This window comes from Marmota monax, unplaced genomic scaffold, assembly GCF_021218885.2.
Source record: "Marmota monax isolate L192 unplaced genomic scaffold, Marmota_monax_Labrador192_F-V1.1 WCK01_AAM20220418_F8-fsc00144, whole genome shotgun sequence".
Taxonomy (NCBI): domain Eukaryota; kingdom Metazoa; phylum Chordata; class Mammalia; order Rodentia; family Sciuridae; genus Marmota; species Marmota monax.
The window spans coordinates 1,695,368-1,715,605 of record NW_026694618.1 but is presented as its reverse complement, the minus strand read 5'-3'; the positions used below and the strand labels follow the sequence as shown (position 1 = coordinate 1,715,605).

The following is a 20,238-nucleotide window of genomic DNA, read 5'->3' as shown; positions in this document are numbered from 1 at the left end:
AATTTATGGATTTCTACAATATGTTTTGTTGTTGTAATTCTACCTGCCAAACAAAACAAAAGTTGGTTAAGTAAATTAATATATTTTATTCAGTTATAGACTAAGAAGTGGAAATACAGAGAAATTGTATTTATCAAATAGGACATGAATGAAAAAAAAAAACTCACATTCTTATACTTTTTTAGCTGCAAATTGGTACATTTTTCTTTAACTGATTGCCCACATTGACACTTTGATTACAGTAACATTTTTTTCTGTCATAATTTGACCAAGTAAATTAATACTTCTTTGTTTAATTCCTAAATTAGAGAGTTTTACTTTATTTACAAAGAGAACTGACATTTAAATAGTTCAATATTCCCCATACAGTGGAGTAGTCATTTTCAGGTTATAACGTTGGCATCATTTTTGTTAAGCAACATTACATCAATAAATTGTTTTTATTTCAGTAGTGTCAGGTTTCAGCCTTCACTTGTTTTTTTTTTTACAGAAAATATTGCTACATTTTGAATCTTGCCTAGTTTTACTTTCTTCCATTTCCTCCCTGACCTTGTTTCTGAAATCTCTGAAATGACCAAGGTCAGAGAAAGAACATTTAGACACTGTAGTGAAAATATATTGTAAGTAAACTAATATTATTTAATAATTTAACATATAGAATTTTACTTTTTGACTGTACTTTGTTAGTATACAAATGAGGAAAATTGAGTGAGATCTATTTTTGTAGTAGAGGAATAGTAGAATAGAAAGAGTTTACTTAGCAGTATAGATGTCACTTAATAGGCTGTGGCAACAGTAGTTCTGAACTTCTTATTTGTAAAAACAAGACATTGGCCTGGCAAGTTTTAAGTGCCTCTAATCCAAAATACATTGTTTTTCTTAAAATACATTTTGGTTTTCTTTTTTATTTCTTCTTTTTACCACTTTAAAACAATGCACTTAGAACTAAGAATTATGATTAGTCATACTTAGTTGGGAACCAAATTAGTAGAATCGTTTTGTGTTAATATCCTTTATTGAATGCTAGCAGAATAAACCTTTCAGAAATCTTGGGTAATTTGCAAAGGAAATAGAAATATGGTTCTATTTTTGGCCTTTAGAAAATTAAAATTAGAATTAGCAAACAGAAAAATTATACCTATGAAGGAGATTTTACTTTTTCTTGCTAGCAGTTTTTTTTTTTTTTTACTGTTCATTAAATTCAGCAATTGTTTATTGAATGTTATGTGCATATACTGGGCATTAGGGTTACAATGTTAAACTCCTCCTGTTTTTGAGGAGTATTGTGGGAAGTGCTAACCTTCAAATACATACAGGGAGCCATAGAATTTTCAAGATAAACAGTGTGATTTGAAAGAAATTTTTGGTTCTATAAAACTAACGTGTTTGGCTGTGGTATCTATTGTCTGAAGAATAAATTAATAGTGGTGGAATACAAAATCAGAAATTCTATCATGTGCTTTCTATATAGAGTATACACTATTGTCCGCATGCTAATAATGTTGTTCTTAACAGCCTTTGGACATACCAGATGGTCGAAGAGCTCCACTCCCGGCTCACTATCGGAGCAGTAGTACTCGCAGCATAGATACTCAGACACCTTCTGTGCAGGAGCGCAGCAGTAGTTGCAGCAGTCATTCACCCTGTGTGTCCCCTTTTTGTCCTCCGGAATCCCAGGATGGTAGCCCTTGTTCAACAGAAGATTTGCTCTATGATCGCGATAAAGGTGAGAGTGGAGTAATCCACTTAGATAGCGGGTTTGTTGTAGAGTCTTGTTCATTATATTGTCTTTGCCTTAGATCACTACATCATTTTTTTTTCTTTTGTTGAATGGTGAGACTATAAAAAATTATTTAATCTAGGTTTGTTTGTTTGTTGGTTTCATACCCCCTTCTTTGTGACTCAGAAACATCTTCCATAAATGTGTCAGAGAAGCACAGCGCATGGTTCAACAGCTAATGAAGCCTTTTCCTGGCATTTTCCAGAGCTAACGATTGTTATGGTAGAGTATATATATAAAATTAGATCTTATAAATAGTGATTTCGGAGGAATACTTCCTAAATTTTTTTTGAGGAAGTATATTTTTAATCACACAAGTAGATAAATTTAATAATTATCTATAGGATACCAGGACATCATCATATTATGATATGTGGATAGATTAACTATTGAGAAGCTCTGGAATTTCTACCTCCTTATCTGGTCCAAACTGTGTTCTTCTATTCTTTTTTTCTTCTCTCAGGTACTTGTCTACCACCTCTTACTTGGTTCTTTCCATTTCTGACTCCCTAAAACCTAACTAGACTACCCAGCTGCCACCTTCTAACTACTTTCAAAGAAACACTGAACTTATTTTTTTTAAAAGAATATTTATTTTTTAGTTGTAGTTGGATACAATATCTTTATTTTATTTATTTATTGTTACATGGTACTGAGGATCGAACCCAGGGCCCCGCACGTACTAGGCAAGCACTCTACCACTGAGCCACAACCCCAGCCCTGAACTTATTTTTTATAATATGTACTGTTTCTCACCATAAAGAAATCAATGGCAACAAAAAAATTAAAATGGAAAATCTAGAATTTACAAAATCCTACAGGAATTTTATGGTCCTTGTTCTAATTTGACCTCCAGTCTCTATGATTTGTTTTTATTTGGAGTACTATTTTATGTGAAGTGCACAGATATTACATGTTCAGCCCAATTAATTTTTATGTATGTGTGCACTCATGAAGAATCAAGGTACAGATGGAGAGAACAGGTTTATAACTCATAAATACTCTCTCCTGGACAGTATCTTTCCCTCTGCACCTGAAAGTAACCACTGTTCTAACTTCTTCCATCAAAATTTTTTTTTTGCCTGTTAACAGATTTCATACAAAAGGAATGGTATGGTATGTATTCTTTTGAGGGCTTATTCTGTTCACTGTACTAACTCCTCTGAGATGTTAAATGGAAGCTACTTGGGACTTTGTGCTTTGCATTTATATCTCAACAGCTTTCTGATTTCTTTCTTTACCCTTTTGTTACTGAAGCTCCGTAGAGCCCCTTCCTCCATTATGAGTGTATTGATGTTATCTCAGACATCTCTTTACTTCAAGTGAGAAGTCTTCATTTCTTAGAATGTTAGACTAGGACATTGTCATTTCACTGCTGTGGTACTCTGATCACTACTTACAACCATTTTACTGTGGATGTTTCACAGGAAAATTAAGAAAAATAACCTTACTTCTGGTAGAAGTGTTTGCTTTGAAGATAAATATAAGTGTTATATAGAGTAAACTGGTTTTAGGCCATGTAGGTGGGAAATGTTGAAAATGGTCTATATGACAGATTCTCAAACTCATACTCTTTTTCATACCAGTAGAAAGGATAAGTACAGTTCAAGTTGGCCTACTTTGCTACTTATTATCATTTATAATTGTGGTAAAATTAGAAGTAGAAATAATGGTGATAGTGAGACTAGACAATTAATTCTGGAGTTTTTGTTTTGTTTTGTTTTTATGCATAATAGTATGGATACTTGAGAGATTCTGAACCAAAAAGGAAATAAGGAAATGTGTTAGGATGGTGATAGATGAGTTTCTTTTTGGTTGATTGGTTGTGGGATTGCCTTTAGAGCCTCCCAGTGACTATGTCCAGAAAGCAAATAAATAAATGGTTTCAGTAGCTCAGAAAAGGTCTTCACTTAGATCTAAGTTTCAAGCAGTACATGTTCTTTAACATCTCTTTTTCCTGAAGATTTTTGTTTTTTTTTAATAAGATGGTATAATTATGTGACCTACCAGGATCTTTTATAAGAGACATTATAACATACAAGTTAAGGACAGCACTGGCTTTGAAACAACACAGGAGTGCATTTGAATTCTGTGAAGTTTTGGGCATAAAACCTACATTAATTCTCAGGGATTCAGTAAATAGTAGCTGCTACTATAAAAATCATCATCATTATTATTACCTATTTATTTCCCTAGTACTTTCAGGAAAAAATAAAAAATACTTACTTTTCCTCTGCAGCTTATCCAAAACTTCTCTCTCTGGTCTACATAGTTCCTGCTAGTTAACTAATGATCTACATCCTGATCATTTCTTAGACAACTTAGACATTTTCCTAAGACTTTGCCCTTTGTATATTTTCCTCAATGTCTATTTATTTGCCCTTAGTGGATACCTTTTTATTCTTCCTTTTTTAAATTTTTTGTTCAGTGTTTAAAATGTGAATGCTGGTTCAGATCATTCCTAAAGCTAAGAGTCGTTTTCCTGATAGTTTAAAGATATTTCTTAGTAAAATAGGGTGATAATACTTATCTCATCATTTTTGGGTTAAATGACATACTATGGCAAAGTATTCAGTGTAATCCTTGGTACACAGTAAACAATAAGGGTGGTGAGTGTTGCTGACACTTTTTTTTAAGTTCTTTAAAAATTATGGAGATAGGTCTCAGAAGAATTTGATATATATATATATATATTTTTTTTTTTTTCCATTTTCTATAAGACAACCTCAGTTTGGGATTTAAAGCCTTATAACATAACATCAGTTTCTTAAGGTATCTTAACTTAGAGGCATTGCTTGTGATTAAGATAAAGTCGATATTACTGTTCCCTAGAAAAATTTATGGCTTACATGTGAAATTTCTAGTTCTTCAGCAAATCAAAGCGAAAATTAAAATAGCATCTTTTGCCTTTATGTATGTATATGTACATATATACATGCCTATGCATTTTAGGATTGGGAGTAGAAATTTATGTTTTTAATCTAAGTTTTTACTTCTAGTTTACTTAAGGAATATGTGTTGAGCATTTTCTGTAGGTCACATACTATACTGAAGAATGAAGAAACAAAGAAGTATAAGTGATTTCAGTCTTTATAAACAAATAATATGCATAATATAATTATGTTTAGGATACTAAAAATCAAAGGAAAGAGTTGTCAATTCCACAATTTTTGGAGCATATATATTTTATCATTTAAACTGTAGAATAGTCTCTGCTTCATGATTTCTCTATGTAAAGTTTAAATTCTGGATTGACGTTTTTGTTTTGGGAGCTTTTAAAATATTAATTCAGTCTTATGATTTGTATTTTTATACTAAATTATAAGTTGTTCTTTTATTTACTTCCAGTAAAGAAAAAGTAGAAGCTATATAACTTTCTTGCTGGTTTTCATCAACTATGAAAACTGAATGAATGGTATAATTTTGTAGTCAACTAGGATCAATTTAGAGTACCTACTTACTCTGCAGTTGCTATAAGAAATTTGTTCTTTGATAGAATGGCTTGTCATACATCCCTAAAAGCTTGGATAGACATCACAGGAGGTGAGAGGGACAGCCATGGTGAATGTATGTTCTAATGAGGAATGTGCTGGTAAGCTGATAATTTTTCTGGTACTCATCTGTTATATGCTTAGACTTTTTCTGACTTTGCTAACATTATTTCTGCCTATTTCTATCATATATTCTCCATGAGTCATGTATAATTTGAGACTAAATAATTTTAGTTGAATAGCACATTGGTTTTTTTCTTTGTATCATTTGCAATGCCAGGACAGAAACACTCTGACTACTAAGAAAGTTATAGATTTTGAGAGATTTATTTCAGGTGGGGATTGTCTTATGGTTTTTTGTTTGTTTTTGCTTTGTTTTTGTAGTTACTGTTGTTGTCATTCTATTTTATTTTTGTTTGTTCTCCTAGGTTTTCCCAGAAACTTAAAGACTGAAAGTAGCCTGGTCACATGTGTATAGTTGCCAGGCTAACCAACCTAATAAGAGTTGTGGTTCCTGTGGCTCTGTGTGAAAAACTCAGGGATCCATAATAAGAGATCTCATCTTTGACATTTTCTGAATGTACCCTAAGAGGTGGCCTTCCTTGTCAAAATGCCCACAGTACAAGGCACACACAAAAAAATTATATAATACTAATGGCAGTGTCATAATTAGTTCTTCTAGCAGCTCTATGGGTGTTATTTGTTGGTAGTCAGATTGGTGCTGGGCAAGCCACAAAATCTAGACTTCAGTACACCACTTATTGTTGATCTTTAGCACAATTCATAGGCAGTTATAAAATTCTACAGTTGTGCAAGATATTTTGGAAACATTGATTATTGTGATCTTGAAGTAAATGGAATCATTTTATTTAGGCCAACTACTGAGAGTTGTATTCTAAGAGTCCATAAATTGATTACTTGAAATTTAAACTGTGTTTTCTTGGAGGAGCAGTGTATGCTATTTGGACAGTTTCCCAAGCCAATGAAAATAACCCTACTTAATGTCATAAATATTATCAAACTTTGAGTGTTAGGAATAGGCGGTCCTTGGTCCCAGGAAAGAAAAAGAATAGGGGTTTTATCTTGTCTTTTCAAGGTCTAGGTCTGATCCCAGGCAGACTTTTGAAATAGCCTATGTTTTAGTCAGATTTTTTACTACTATGACTGAAAGTCCAGACCAGAACAATTTTAGAAGAGAAAAAGTTTATTTGGGTGCTCACAGTTTCAGAGGTCTCAGTTCATAGATAGCTGGCTTCATTTCTCAGGACTTGAGGTGAGGAGGAAGAGTGTGGCAAAGGGAAGTGACTCACACAAAGATCGGGAAACAGAGAAAGAGACTCCACTTGCTAGATACAAAATATATAACCCAAAGTTATGCCCCCCGGGAACTACTTCCTCCAGCCATACTCTACCTACCTTCACTCACTACTCAGTTAATCCCAACAGGGGATTAATCTACTGATTGGGTTATGGTTCTCATGACCCAATCATTTCACCTCTAAGCCTTCTTGCATTGTCTTACACATGAGCTTTTTGGGAACCGACACCTCACATTCCAAACCATAATTGCCCATGCTGGACCTCTTCCTATTCTTTTCTATGTACATTTCAACCCTATTTGTATTTATCTCTAGGGCTTGATTTCTTAGCCTTTTTAAATTTTGCCTTCTGTGTTTTGGCCCTTTGTCTTCTAGATAGCCTAACTAAGAGGTTATGGCATTTTTTGGGGTGTTTTATATTATGAAAACAAATATGATGATGGATACACCTCTTTTAGTGACTGTACTTGAAAAATCACTGTTTTTGAACCTGGATCTGTTTATCAAAAGATTGTCTCATTTTAGTTCTGTGATGCTTATTGTTTATAACATTATAAACTGGAAAGATATTGTTCCAACAAAGGAGTTATTAAATAGGCACTGGGAAAGCCACAAAATCTAGATTTCATCATTGATCTTTGGCACAGTTGATTTTAAGTAGTTGTTTAAAAAATTCTGCAGTTTTGCAAGAGTTTTATTTTTATTAATAGGTTAAAACTGATCTATTCAAGAATTATGTTCTTAATGTCATTTTCCCTATTTTTTTTTCAAGATGACATGTACTAGTACATACATTTCCAGGATCTGACAGCACATGATAAGCATCCAATAAAGGCATGGTTCAACAACTGGACCCATGACAGATAATGTGATAGCTCTATGTGGATGTTATTATTCATAATTCAAAACTACTTAATAAGTATACAACTCAATTCTAGTTGTTATAGATCAGAGTTTAGATTATAAGGAAGCCAATTTTTTTTAACATTCTGCATATATATTTCACTTAATCTTTTGTTACCCGTTTACCAGAAAGTGAACTATAGCAAAAACAGGTAACCTAATATTGCTGATTGCTTCATTCCCAGCAAATACAGGAATGTCTCAATCTTCACTCATCACATGTCCATATTTTAAAATAAAAGGATACATCTTAAGTGACTATGTTGAAAACATCAGTGTCATTTTCTTTCTTTTTTTAATTTTTTTTTTTTAGTTGTAGATGGACACAATACCTTTATTTTAGTTGTTTATTTCTGTGTGGTGCTGGGGATTGAACCCAGTACCTCACACTTGCTAGGCAAGCGCTCTACCACTGAGCCACAATCCCGATCCAGTGTCTTTTTCTTTAAGTTGTTAAATTATGTGTGTTATGCTTTTTGATATTCATGAAGAGTATGAAATTCTTTTTATAAAAACAATAAAGAATAGACAAATATTATGCTATGATATATAGATAAAGATAGGTACTTTTTGGTAGGAAAGAAGCCAAGAATTTTAAAAAATCCAGTTGAAATTAGAAGAAAGGAAATAACTTCACTAAGACCTAATATATATATACACACATACACACACACACACACACACACACACACACACCCCTTAATCATGCCTGGGGAGAAAATAATAACATGTGAACTCAAAGGAAAAGAAAATCTGAAGTTTTTTCTCCATGTTATCTTTTGTGTTCCTCTAAAAAAAATAGGCTCGTAGAGGTGTTTCCTTGTGATACTAATAGGAGGCCAACTCAGTGAAGCTATTTCCCAAGTTGTAGGCCTTTAGTTAGAAGCACAGAGTGTTAGACAGGAAGGAACTTGATCATCTAGCTGTCTCCTCTTATCCTCATCAAGACACTAGGTTTGAGGTAGATCAAAACTTAGAGAAGTAGATAGCATGATGGTAATGACTCATGACTCTGAGACAGTCCTAGGCTGAATGCCTGCTCTGCCACTTACTAATGATGTGTCCTTGGACAAGTTTCTCATCCTCCTTGTATCTCAATGTCCTCCACTGTAAATTGGGGATAGTTACCTCATAAAACTGTTATGAGTAAGTATGCTCAGATGATTTTACTTTTGTTATTTCCTGTTATCACAAACCCATGAGTAGATGATATTTTTATTTAAAGGTTAGTTGCAGCTTAAAGAAATTAATTTTCCTAACTTCTGTGGAGTTCAAATGCTAACAAAGACCTTCTGTAGGAACTTCATATTACATCTTAACTGCCTTTGCCGAAGGAATAGTTTTTATATAACTTTCAGCTGTGAAAGAGCCTGGTGTATAGCCTGGTATGAGATAATAGTAAGAAATTGTATGGTTGGAGCATAGGCATATAAAGGTGGGGAGTAGAAAAAAGTGAGAGTGGAGAGGTAGGCTAGTAGTTCACAATGGGTCTTGTAGAACTTACTAAGAGAAATGAAGAGCCAAGAAAGATCCTTTGTCAGCTAAAGGACATGATCAGTTTAATATTTGAGAACCATAATTCAGGTGGAATTATAGAAGTGGAGTTAAGTTAAATAAAGTTAACTTAAATAAAGATAAAATAAAGAAGAGCAAGATAATGTGCTCTTTTAATAATTTTCAAGCTTTTAAAAATTTATTACACACTCTTGTCATCAGTTTTGACAAGGGTTCTCCTAATATAAGTTCATATATTTCTAAGTTATGTATGTGTAAATTCATTACATAAACTTGCTAGTAAAGTGTACTTGTTCTTTTAAAAATAAAAAACGAATATAAATGGTCTCATCTTTTCTTGCCATGTGTTAGCAGACACTTCATTTAGGAGGCCACAGATGTAGGGCAAAGATGAGGAAAGGTAACAAGGGCAGAGGAATTAGAGGAAGGGGACTGAGAAAGAATCAAAAGCATTTTGTGGCTGTTAAGATATATCAGTTGAGGGAGGAGAAGGAGATGTATATAATGGCAAGGTTCTGACAAACCTTGTGGGAATGGTGGAAAATGATTACCACCATTAGTAAGGTAGAGAATATTGGAGAAAGAATAGGCTATAAGGTGACTGTAAGGGTAAGTTTAAGATTCCTCATTGATGTCTGCTTACATGATTTTACTAGGCTTCCTTAAATTCATTACTTCTCAAGATATAAAATACTTGGTATAATTTGCAATTTATTTTTAGTTTAATTAGTTTTATTGTGATTTATATTTAAAAGAGGCATAATTTTAGTCTATAAATGGGTTGAAGGACTATCTTCAATAAGGTGATTTTCTTTCATTTTTAACTATCATTCCAGAATGAGTCCTTAGCATATCAAGGACCCAGTCAGATTTGGAGATAACAATCAACATTTTTGTTCAGTGTCTTATTATCAGTATGCAAAAACAAAAGAGCAACCATAATTTGCTTAATTTGTGAATTGGTAGCAATTAAATTAATACTAAAAAGAATGACAAGTGATTAAAATATAAAACACCTCCATGATATTTAATTAATGGGCCTAACATTTGAAATGTAATTTGAGTTCCACTAAAAATAACCTGACTTGAAGTTCAAAAAATGTAAGTAGCAAAAGGTTATATATAATGTTGGGTTTTTTCTCCTTACCCTTTGATTAGTGTTGATCTTATAGCGATCTTAGCTATAACTATGTCTCTTTGAAATAATATGCATTCTCATAAAGGGTTAACTTTGAAGTTTTACAAAAAGCTTGGAGACTATTTGTTAAATTCTCTTTACATGTAATATCATGATTTGGTTTTAGAGTTAGCAGAAAATGCAGGCCTTTCGATATAGTTAGTAATGCTACCTGGTTCTGAAAGTTTGTTGCTAAGAAGCCTTATATGATTGTGTGGTTTTCCTGATTTCATTAGCCATCAAACCTCAGTACAGTTGATAATTTCATGTTCTGAAGCAAAATAAGTAATTTTAGCAGCAGAATAGTAATTCTGTTTTGTCCCTACTTATTCAATCATATTTCTAATCTAACTCTGTTAGTTAACTGATACTTTTATTATACTCTTAGTATGTCATTGAGTACAGTGTTGGCTGAACACTATTCTCATTTTCCCCGTCAGTTACCTGGGAAAGCTAGAATAAGAATTCCATACTATTGGTTATTGCTGTATATATTATAAAATTATTTCTCTACATGCTTTAAGGCATTGAATTTAATTTCAGGATGATAGATTTCTATATACTACAGGATGCCATCATAAGCCCACAGAGTCCATGCTAGGCAGTTGCAAACCACAAGAATCTGGTACTCCAAATATTACTTTGCTTTCCTGCCAGAAATAAAATTTTATCTTTGCTTAACTGAATAGAGTGTGCAAATCCATTGAAAATGACTTTTTCTTTTTACCCATTTCTGCCAAGAGAGTGGAATAGGTACTTAATTTCTGAAAGGTTTGCCTTTTTAAATTTGCAAATTTGATAGGATGTATTATTTCTACCAGTACAGTGTTATTGAGAACTTACTGTGTTTTCAGACACTGTTCTTTCTGTACACATTTTTATAGCTAATATATCAGTAGCCATTCCCATTTTTATAGATCAAAAATTTGAGATTATTGTAGATCATGCAGTTACATCTACATAAAAGGTAACCTGATTCCAAACCAGTGTTCTTAATATTCATGGTTGGTTCTCAAAATTTGATTGTATATCAGATGCAATTGGAAACTCCCCTGCAAAAAAAGAAGTATTTCCTCATAATACTAATTAAATTAGAATCTCCTAGGAATGACGGCTGTATATTCTTACTTCTAAAACATCTTGTGTTGTTTTATTTTATTTTTTTTCATTTATCCTGTTACTCTTTTCTATTTATTGACCTTATTTTCAGTCTTTTTTTTTTAATTTTTTATTGTTGGTTGTTCAAAACATTACAAATTTCTTGACATATCATATTCCACACTTTGATTCAAGTGGGTTATGAACTCCCACCTTCACCCCATACACAGATTGCAGAATCACATCAATTACACATCCATTGATTTACAAATTGCCATACTAGTGTCTGTTGTGCTCCGCTGCCTTTCCCATCATCCACCCTCCCCCCTCCCCACCTCTCCCCTCCCCTCCCCTCCTCTCTCTCTACCCCCTCCACTGTATAACCCTGAGGGTCTCCTTCCATTACCGTGCAATTTCCCTTCTCTCTCCCTTTCCCTCCCACCTCTCATCCCTGTTAAATGTTAATCTTCTTCTCCTGTTCTTCGTCCCTACTCTGTTCTTAGTTACTTTCCTTATATCAAAGAAGACATTTGGCATTTGTTTTTTAGGGATTGGCTAGCTTCACTTAGCATAATCTGCTCTAATGCCATCCATTTCCCTGCAAATTCTATGATTTTGTCATTTTTTAATGCAGAGTAATACTCCATTGTGTATAAATGCCACATTTTTTTATCCATTCGTCTATTGAAGGGCATCTAGGTTGGTTCCACAGTCTTGCTATTGTGAATTGTGCTGCTATGAACATCGATGTAGCAGTGTCCCTGTAGCATGCTCTTTTTAGGTCTTTAGGGAATAGACCGAGAAGGGGAATAGCTTGGTCAAATGGTGGCTCCATTCCCAGCTTTCCAAGAAATCTCCATACTGCTTTCCAAATTGGCTGCACCAATCTGCAGTCCCACCAGCAATGTACAAGTGTACCCTTTTCCCCACATCAATTTGGGTTACAAATCACCATTGTATAATTATACTTGCTATTTTTAGAATAAGCATATTTAATTTGTTAATTTGATAGAGATGAAGCACATCTAAAGATTTAGGGCTTGAATATAACCATGACAAAGAATTTACACACCTATTTACATAAATAATAAATATAATCAACCTTAGTATATATATATATATATATTATTTTAATACAGGAATTGTAGATCACATGACGTAATATATGAGAAATAATGAAGACTAGTAATATATGAGAAATAATAAAGACCATTTCTGAAAAGTTTCTTCATTCAGAAACTTTTAAGCCATAAAAGTACACATCATTTATTCTTTATTTGTAGAATTTCAAATTTAATAACTTCTCTAATTCTCCCAAGATTTAATTCATTATCATGTTTAAAAATATTTACAAGTTATATTTACAAGTTACTTATATTTTAATATAAATATGGTACACATACATAAGTATGATCTGTTATAATAAAATAATCAATGAAATGTTTCCATGCTCTTGATTTTCTCATGATTCTGTTACAAATATAAATTAGACTGTTGTAAATACAGAAAGATATGTAAATAAGCGTGTTCATTGCATTTAATTTTATTAATTGACAATTGGCTATAATGTTATAAGACCATAAAGTAACATTTAACTTAATCTCAATTTTATTTCTAGTTATGAACACACATTATTCCTCTGTAGGATAATAGGAAAGTCATATAATTAAGATTACTGAGACTTTTCATCTTGAATCTCCTGAGCAGGCATGCTTACTTCATATTTAGAATATTTGAAATATAATTATGATATTTAATACAGTTTTAAGTGAATAGGTGATTCATTATACATTCATATATGGAATTGGTAGAACAGGTTGGTAATATAGGTTATTTTTAAAGCATTCCACATTGTAAAGCAAAAAAATATTTTGATACAATTTTCCTCCTTAGTATGTTAAAACTGTTAAAGAAGAAAAAAATCACAGAAGTTTAGAATTCATGTGTGATGATTGCTTTAATTACATATAAATCCAGAGAGGCAAGTTGTGTTCAAGGTAACACAACTATTCAACAAATGATAAAGCCACAAACTACATGTCTCTGTTCCTCATTCCTCTTTGCACTAAGATTATATACTGACCTGAGGGGCAAAGTCCAGATTTAACAGATCTTTGTTTATATCCTCAAAATATTTTTTAAGCATTGTCTTTCCAGACCCCCAAACAAATTTAAATGTCCACAGATAACCAAATGCTCTTTTACTGAAAAGTCAAAATAATATAATAGCACTGAATACTATTTGTCTAGGCTGATTGTTTTGTTTAATATTAATTACCCTCTCCCAAATGGATATTTTAAAGCAAGAATGGTTAAGTAGGTACAGCTCTGTTAAAAAGAATATATTTGTAATCTCTAGAATGAGAAAAAAAGTTTAAGAAAAATTGTTTCATTTTAGAATGTTTATGAAAAAGGTTATTAGTTTTGCAGCTTCAACTCTGGGAAGATCCTTTGAAACCAATAATAAAACTTAAATAGCCCTTATAATAAGAAGAAATAGAGCACAGAAGACTGCAACTGACTGAAATAACTTTTCTTACATGATAATTGAGTGAATCCTTGACTAGTGACATGGTCATACCCTTGCTGATAGGCATCAAGCACAGGGTTTTACTGATTCTGTATACTGTGTGGCTGTGCTGTGTTCAGTTGTAATCTCCATGGAGGCTTCTTATGACATACTCTTGTATTCTTGATCCAGTTTATTTCCTTCTTATGAATTGTCGCTGTCTAGATAGTAAAATTAGGTCAAGGTATATTTTGGATATTGCATTGAGTTCAGGACCTTATTCACACCAGTTTTTGAGCAGTGTGTCTGTCTAGCCTCATTCAAATAGAAACATCAAATTCAGACCCCTACTCAGACTCATGTTTTGTATTGATCTAATGGAGAAAATCACATTTCCCCTTCTTTCTTCCATTTATCTAATCAAGATACAGAATAAATGTTGGATATATGAAAATCCTCAAATCTGAATAGTATATGAAGAAACCGGCTTCATTCTATTTACTCCCATGCATAATCTATAGGATATGAATGACAGTGATAGATGAACTATGTGGCTTTCTAGCTTTCCTGAAAATGTGGCCTTGTTTTTTTCAGGCATTGATTTTCCAGCTAGAGATGCAGCCATACTCAAATTTAAGCACTCATCTGTATTCTCAAGACTAACATAGATGCTAGTTAGTCTTGAGAATACATAAAGTATTATTTAGGAAAATATAAATAAAGTATTATTTAGGAAAATAGACCAAGAGTCTATTTCCAAATCATATATTATACCTCATTAATGATGATAAAAATGTTCCTGTTGCTGAGTTTCTGAACTTTGCTGGACTTTGTTCTGTACTCTAAACTAAAGCAATGTACCAAAATTCTAATATAATTGTGATGGTAATGCCATCTTTCAAAATAGATGAAAATAATATATCCCCATTGATCTTGTACTTGATATTTTAGCAGTGGGAATTGGTTTGCATTAAGTCAGAATTTGTTTAAATAGGACTGTTAGATTTATACAAATACATTACTGACTTTACTACTTGGCATCTTACAGCGTTAATGACACATTTTGGTGGATTTGAATTTCCAAAATCCCTTGCCAAATAGGAAAGGGAGAATTGCATATAGGTTTTACAGCTTTTCATGAATAGACCATTTTCTTTTTGGTGAAAAATTATGAGGGAAACATGTTAGGTAGAGATGTTTTTGGATTTCCCATGTCTTTTAGTAGCTAAAATGCAAACTGTGCTAAGAAAGCCCTTTTATAGGCATTTTAAAGACAAAATTCTGAGTAAATTACTTATTTTATGATGGGCATATGGAAGAAGACTTGTGTTATAAGCCTTTTTTCCCCCTCTCTCCACATGTTATTCATGGTGTTTAGTAAAAATATTTCTAAAATATTACACATACTAAATTTTTCATTTCAGTTGGTAAAACAGAAAGCATATAGAGAATGCTGTATTATTATAATCTGTTATAATCCTTCTGTATGACTTATACATGTTACCTCATTTATTTACATTTTTTTAATTTTTGTTTTAATACATGTCTTTTTTATTAATATTTTAAAATTTATATATGACAGCAAAATGCATTACAATTCATATTACACATATAGATTACAAATTTTTCATATCTCTGGTTGTATACAAAGTATATTCACATCAATTCATATCTTCATGCATACTTTGGATAATGATGACCATCACATTCCACCATCAATTCTAATCCCCTGCCCCCTTCCTTTTCCGCCCACCACTCTACCCTATCTAGAATTTGTCTATTCCTCCCATGCTTCCCCTCCCTTCCCCACTATGAATCAGCTTCCTTATATCAGAGAAAACATTTAGAATTTGTTTTTTTGGAATTGGCTAACTTCACTTAGCATTATCTTCTCTAACTCCATCCATTTATCTGAAAATGGCATGATTTTATTCTCTTTTATTGCTGAGTAATATTCCATTGTATATATATGCCACATTTACATTTTTGAAGTACATAATAGATAGTATATTTATTTTCAGTATCATAGCTCTACTTTATTCAAAAAGTAGTTTTCCAGACCAAAGCATCTTCCTTTTATGTTGTGTTTTATGGCATATTTCTGTTTTTATTTAAATGAAATATATTTCACAAGGATATTAGAAATAACTTTACAATAAAAGAGGCTCTGTGGTGAAAGGAAAAGGGGGAGCAGTGTATAAACTGTGCAGAAGGCTGTTTGGAAATCAGGTTTAATTCAAAAGAACTTTCAATCACTAGTTAATATAACTGCTTTAAATTTACAGACAGTGGGAGTAGCTCACCGTTACCCAAGTATGCTTCATCTCCCAAACCAAACAACAGCTACATGTTCAAACGGGAGCCCCCAGAGGGATGTGAGCGAGTGAAAGTCTTTGAGGAAATGGCGTAAGTAATGTCTTTTCTATCAGCTGGGTTCTGCAAAGCTGTGAAGCTTTTTACTGAGACCAGTTGATTACTGATGAATCAACTACTCCATCCAGCTGATAATGTGTTTCGAAGCAAATTATGAAAAAAGATTCAAATAGGCAAAGGGAGATACTGTTAGAGAATTGAAGTCTATGCTGGGGATGTCTAAGCCAGTGCAGAGAAACTTGGAAATTCATGCTTCTTACCTAAAAGTTCTATTTTTAATCTTTAAGAATTTTCCTTTCAACAGCTGTATTAATTTAGGTTCCTGACAAAAAGGCATTTAAGAGCAAAGTTAGCACACATGACTAGCCTACACAGTGTATTCCACAAGCCAGAGGGAAAGTCTCCTTCCCTAGAGACACTTCTAGCCTGTTTATTCATGAATTCAAACTTTCTCTTCACAGATTTGGTTTTTCTTTTTTCTTTTCTTTTTTCTTTTTTTGAAATTTTAATATGTATAAATTAGAAATAAACTCAAAAAAGAGGTTCATGCTATAAACCTGGGCAGAATAGCTCAGAAGAAGACTGTGGCTTTTGGACTATCGTCCTTTTGTCCCATCACAGGTGCCTAATGAAGGCTGTTATACCCTTGCAACTTAAAAGGAGATAGAGATGGGTCTTGCAGGAGTTGATGGCTTAGTTCTGGGAATAGGAGAGGAAGGGCTTATGGATCCTCCTCTGCTGGGTGGTTGGCTCTTGGAGAGACCATTGAAACTTTTTCTCCCCGGTCTGTGCCAGCTGGAGTATGTCTAGAGATGGAGAAAGACAAAAAGATGCTTCTCTATCCCCACGCTTTTTTTTTCTTTTAAAAATACAGAAAAGGTTATCCTAACCTTGCACAATCTTCAACTATAATTTAGACGATTTTTCCACATTCCTAAATGATTGAAAACAAACTCTAATGATCTCTGTAAAAAAAAATTCTCTGCCCAGGCCTTTTGAAAGTTGTTTTGACTCAAATATCACTTCAGTACTGTGCACATGAATATCTGCCAGCTGACTTGTGCTATGGAAGATGTTTACTCCTCTTTGTACACTTAACTCATTCCCTGCCATTCACATTTTAGCCATTTTAGAGAACTCCAGTTTAATCAGAAAGTGCTTAACTCCTTGGTGATCATAAACCTAATTTTGTTTTATGGTTTTAGGTCTCGTCAGCCTCTCTCGGCCCCTCTCTTTTCATGTCCTGACAAAAACAAGGTTAATTTCATCCCAACTGGATCAGCTTTCTGTCCTGTGAAACTTCTAGGCCCTCTCTTACCTGCTTCCGACCTGATGCTCAAGAACTCTCCTAACTCTGGCCAGAGCTCAACTCTGGCAACTCTGACCGTTGAGCAGCTCTCTTCCCGGGTTTCCTTCACGTCTCTTTCCGATGACACCAGCACAGCAGGCTCCCTAGACACCTCTGTCCAGCAGGCATCCCAGCAGCAGCAGCTCCTGCAGGAACTGCAGGGTGAGGAACACATCTCTGCTCAGAACTATGTGATGATCTAAGCAGAGGGGGAGCTGGCCTCCACCCCATGTTCCATGGACTGGGAAAAGGTCTCAGACTTTTATCTGCATGGAGTGACAAACTTTCTGAACACCACCAACAACAACAAAATACTTATCAGCATCATAAAGTATCTCTTAACACTGATCTTGGCAGGGACGGAACTCCTATTCAGCAGTTTTTGTGGAAAGCAGTAATGCTTGCAAAATGTGTATGTCATTCAGCGTGTAAGTGGAGACTATGCATTTCATAGTATGTTTGACAGATTAGTACTGTGTCCTGTGTGTTGTTCCAGATTCTTCAGTATAAATAAGCTCTATATCAAAAAGTTGCCTGTCTAAATAGAAAATGTCTTGCTGTGTTTTGTCCTATGGAAAATACTGTACTTCAGGATTATGTTTACAATCGATCCAGGTGTTTGTTTCTAATTTCTGTAATACATACAATGCAAAAAAAAAAAAAATGGCCACAACAGTTGCACAGTGCCCACCCTATGGCCTAGCTTCAGGTACTTCAGTTGAAGTCTAAACTCAGGTAACTTGGAATGTATATCATATTGGGATATTAAATATTTCACAGCTAAAGAGGGAACATCACTCTTGCCTTTCCTTATTTTATGCATTTCCCTTTCCTCATTACATTCCACATTCTTAGAATAAGAAGTGCATTCAACCCTAGGAGAATGATGATCCTGGACATGGGTGAACATGAGGAGAACCAGCAAATCTGTGGTGTGACATCACTTTTGTCATGTGGTAACAAGTTAAACAACTGTTGCATTCACTGTTCCAATGTGTAAATGTGGCTGTTTTAATTAAAAGTTTGGGTGTTGCTCAGTTAGTGACTGTTACAATGTTGCAGATAAAGTATTCAGTACTATATTGTACATAAACATTCCACATTATGTGTGATGAAATTTAAAGACAAGAAGGTCTAGGTTTAATTTCAAAACAGGGTTCTGAAGTTTCACAGGGGATGATTGAGGTTTTTTATGTTGGCCATCAGGGTCATAATTGCTACCATTTTTATCTGAAAGCATATTTATGCTTAGTTTCTCTTTTGGAAATTGTTTTATTTCCAGGTTAGAAAGTGACACAGTTTTGTTTATTAGTTTCTTCAAGCAGTTGAGGTGCATGAAGTTGCATTCATGCAGAAAATACTTGGGTCTCAGAATTGGTGCCACCTAAGTAAGCAGGTTATTTGGTGACTTACAAAAGCAATATTTCAAAGCTAATTTAAGCCTTGCATAATACTATCATGAATAGTTTTGTTAATATTTTGGATATGTGAAGTAGAGAATATATCCAAGTAAGTAGCCTTGAACTTGAAGACTTGAAATAAGTTTTCTGTAAAGTGTGAAGAGAGCCCTAGATATTCCTGGTCAGTCAGTGGGAGAACCTGACTTTCAGACAGTTTTCTGCAGCACAACGAAAGTATCCAAAAGTCAAAGGAAGCTTTGTGTTTTTATTCCATTGATTTCAGTTATGAAAACCTAGAGTTGTCTTATCTGCACCCAAAGTGCGTGGCACAATATTTTCTTAAGAAGAAGGGGGGAACAAGGTGCCTATATTTAAAGGAATATTTCAGTTTTCTTCAGTCATTCCTCGGTTTTTCTTTATTTGCTAAGAAGGTTGAAGAAGGATGAGATGATAGAAAAGAAAGCAACACCATTATTTTTTTTTTCAAAGAAATTATATGTATATGTAAATGTTTGTGTATATGTGTGGTCCATGTGTTATTTTGTCATGATCCCAATTCTCTTCTTTCCACCAAAGTTTGCAGTAATATTCTCTCCTGAAGGTGCATTTTGGCTCCTTTAAATTAGTCAGTGTTATATTGTAGGAGACTGTCATGGAGAAAAAGACTCGGTTTACTTTTGCCATTTTTCACAGGGGAACCTTTTAAAACAATCTTTTCAGCAGCAGACACCTTTAACCCTAATAATCTCAGGCCTTGATGAAAATACTATATTTTGTAGATTATGGTTAAAGGGAGAATTGCTAGTTCCGTAAGATAAATATGAGCTCCATTTAACTTCTGATATCTGGTTTAGCATTACATGATGTGTTGATCTTATGCTCTGCTTTTTCCAAATAAGATGCAATAGTATCTATCAATTTCAGAAAGATGGACTGAATATGCTTTTTTCGTGATGAAATCTGATGTACGATATTTATAGTGATGTGCTTTTATTTTCTCATGAGAAACTAAATATTGTGTTGTACATTTGTTCTTAGCATATATTAAAGTTTTGAACCAAATGTGTTAAAGCTTGTGCTTTGCCATGTAAATTTTCCAGAAGTTGTTGAGCTCAAATGTATCCTACATCCAGCTGTAGAAAATTGTCAGAAATTGTTTAAATTTTGTATATAGTTGTACTGTTTAATTTTAGCCACTGCGCTGAACAGTATTCGAGTTATCATACAATATGGCTTTACACAAGGAAATGTGTGGCTTCTGTTTTGTATTTTTTCAGTATACAAATTCCTGTGTCTTATTTAAATAAAGTTATTAGTAAAACTGG

At 33.6% G+C, this 20,238-nt stretch overlaps 1 protein-coding gene across 2 annotated transcripts in view; it reads left to right on the top strand.

Moving 5' to 3' along the window:
• Positions 1-20,238, top strand: part of Glcci1 (glucocorticoid induced 1) — an 83,842-nt gene extending 63,604 nt beyond the window's left edge. For both annotated transcript variants that reach the window (XM_046422554.2, XM_046422553.2), the window contains exons 6-8: positions 1,516-1,726; positions 16,078-16,198; positions 17,371-20,238. In XM_046422554.2, the coding sequence (XP_046278510.1) occupies positions 1,516-1,726; positions 16,078-16,198; positions 17,371-17,716 (678 nt within the window). In that variant the 3' untranslated portion in view covers positions 17,717-20,238. The remainder of the gene's footprint in view (positions 1-1,515; positions 1,727-16,077; positions 16,199-17,370) is intronic.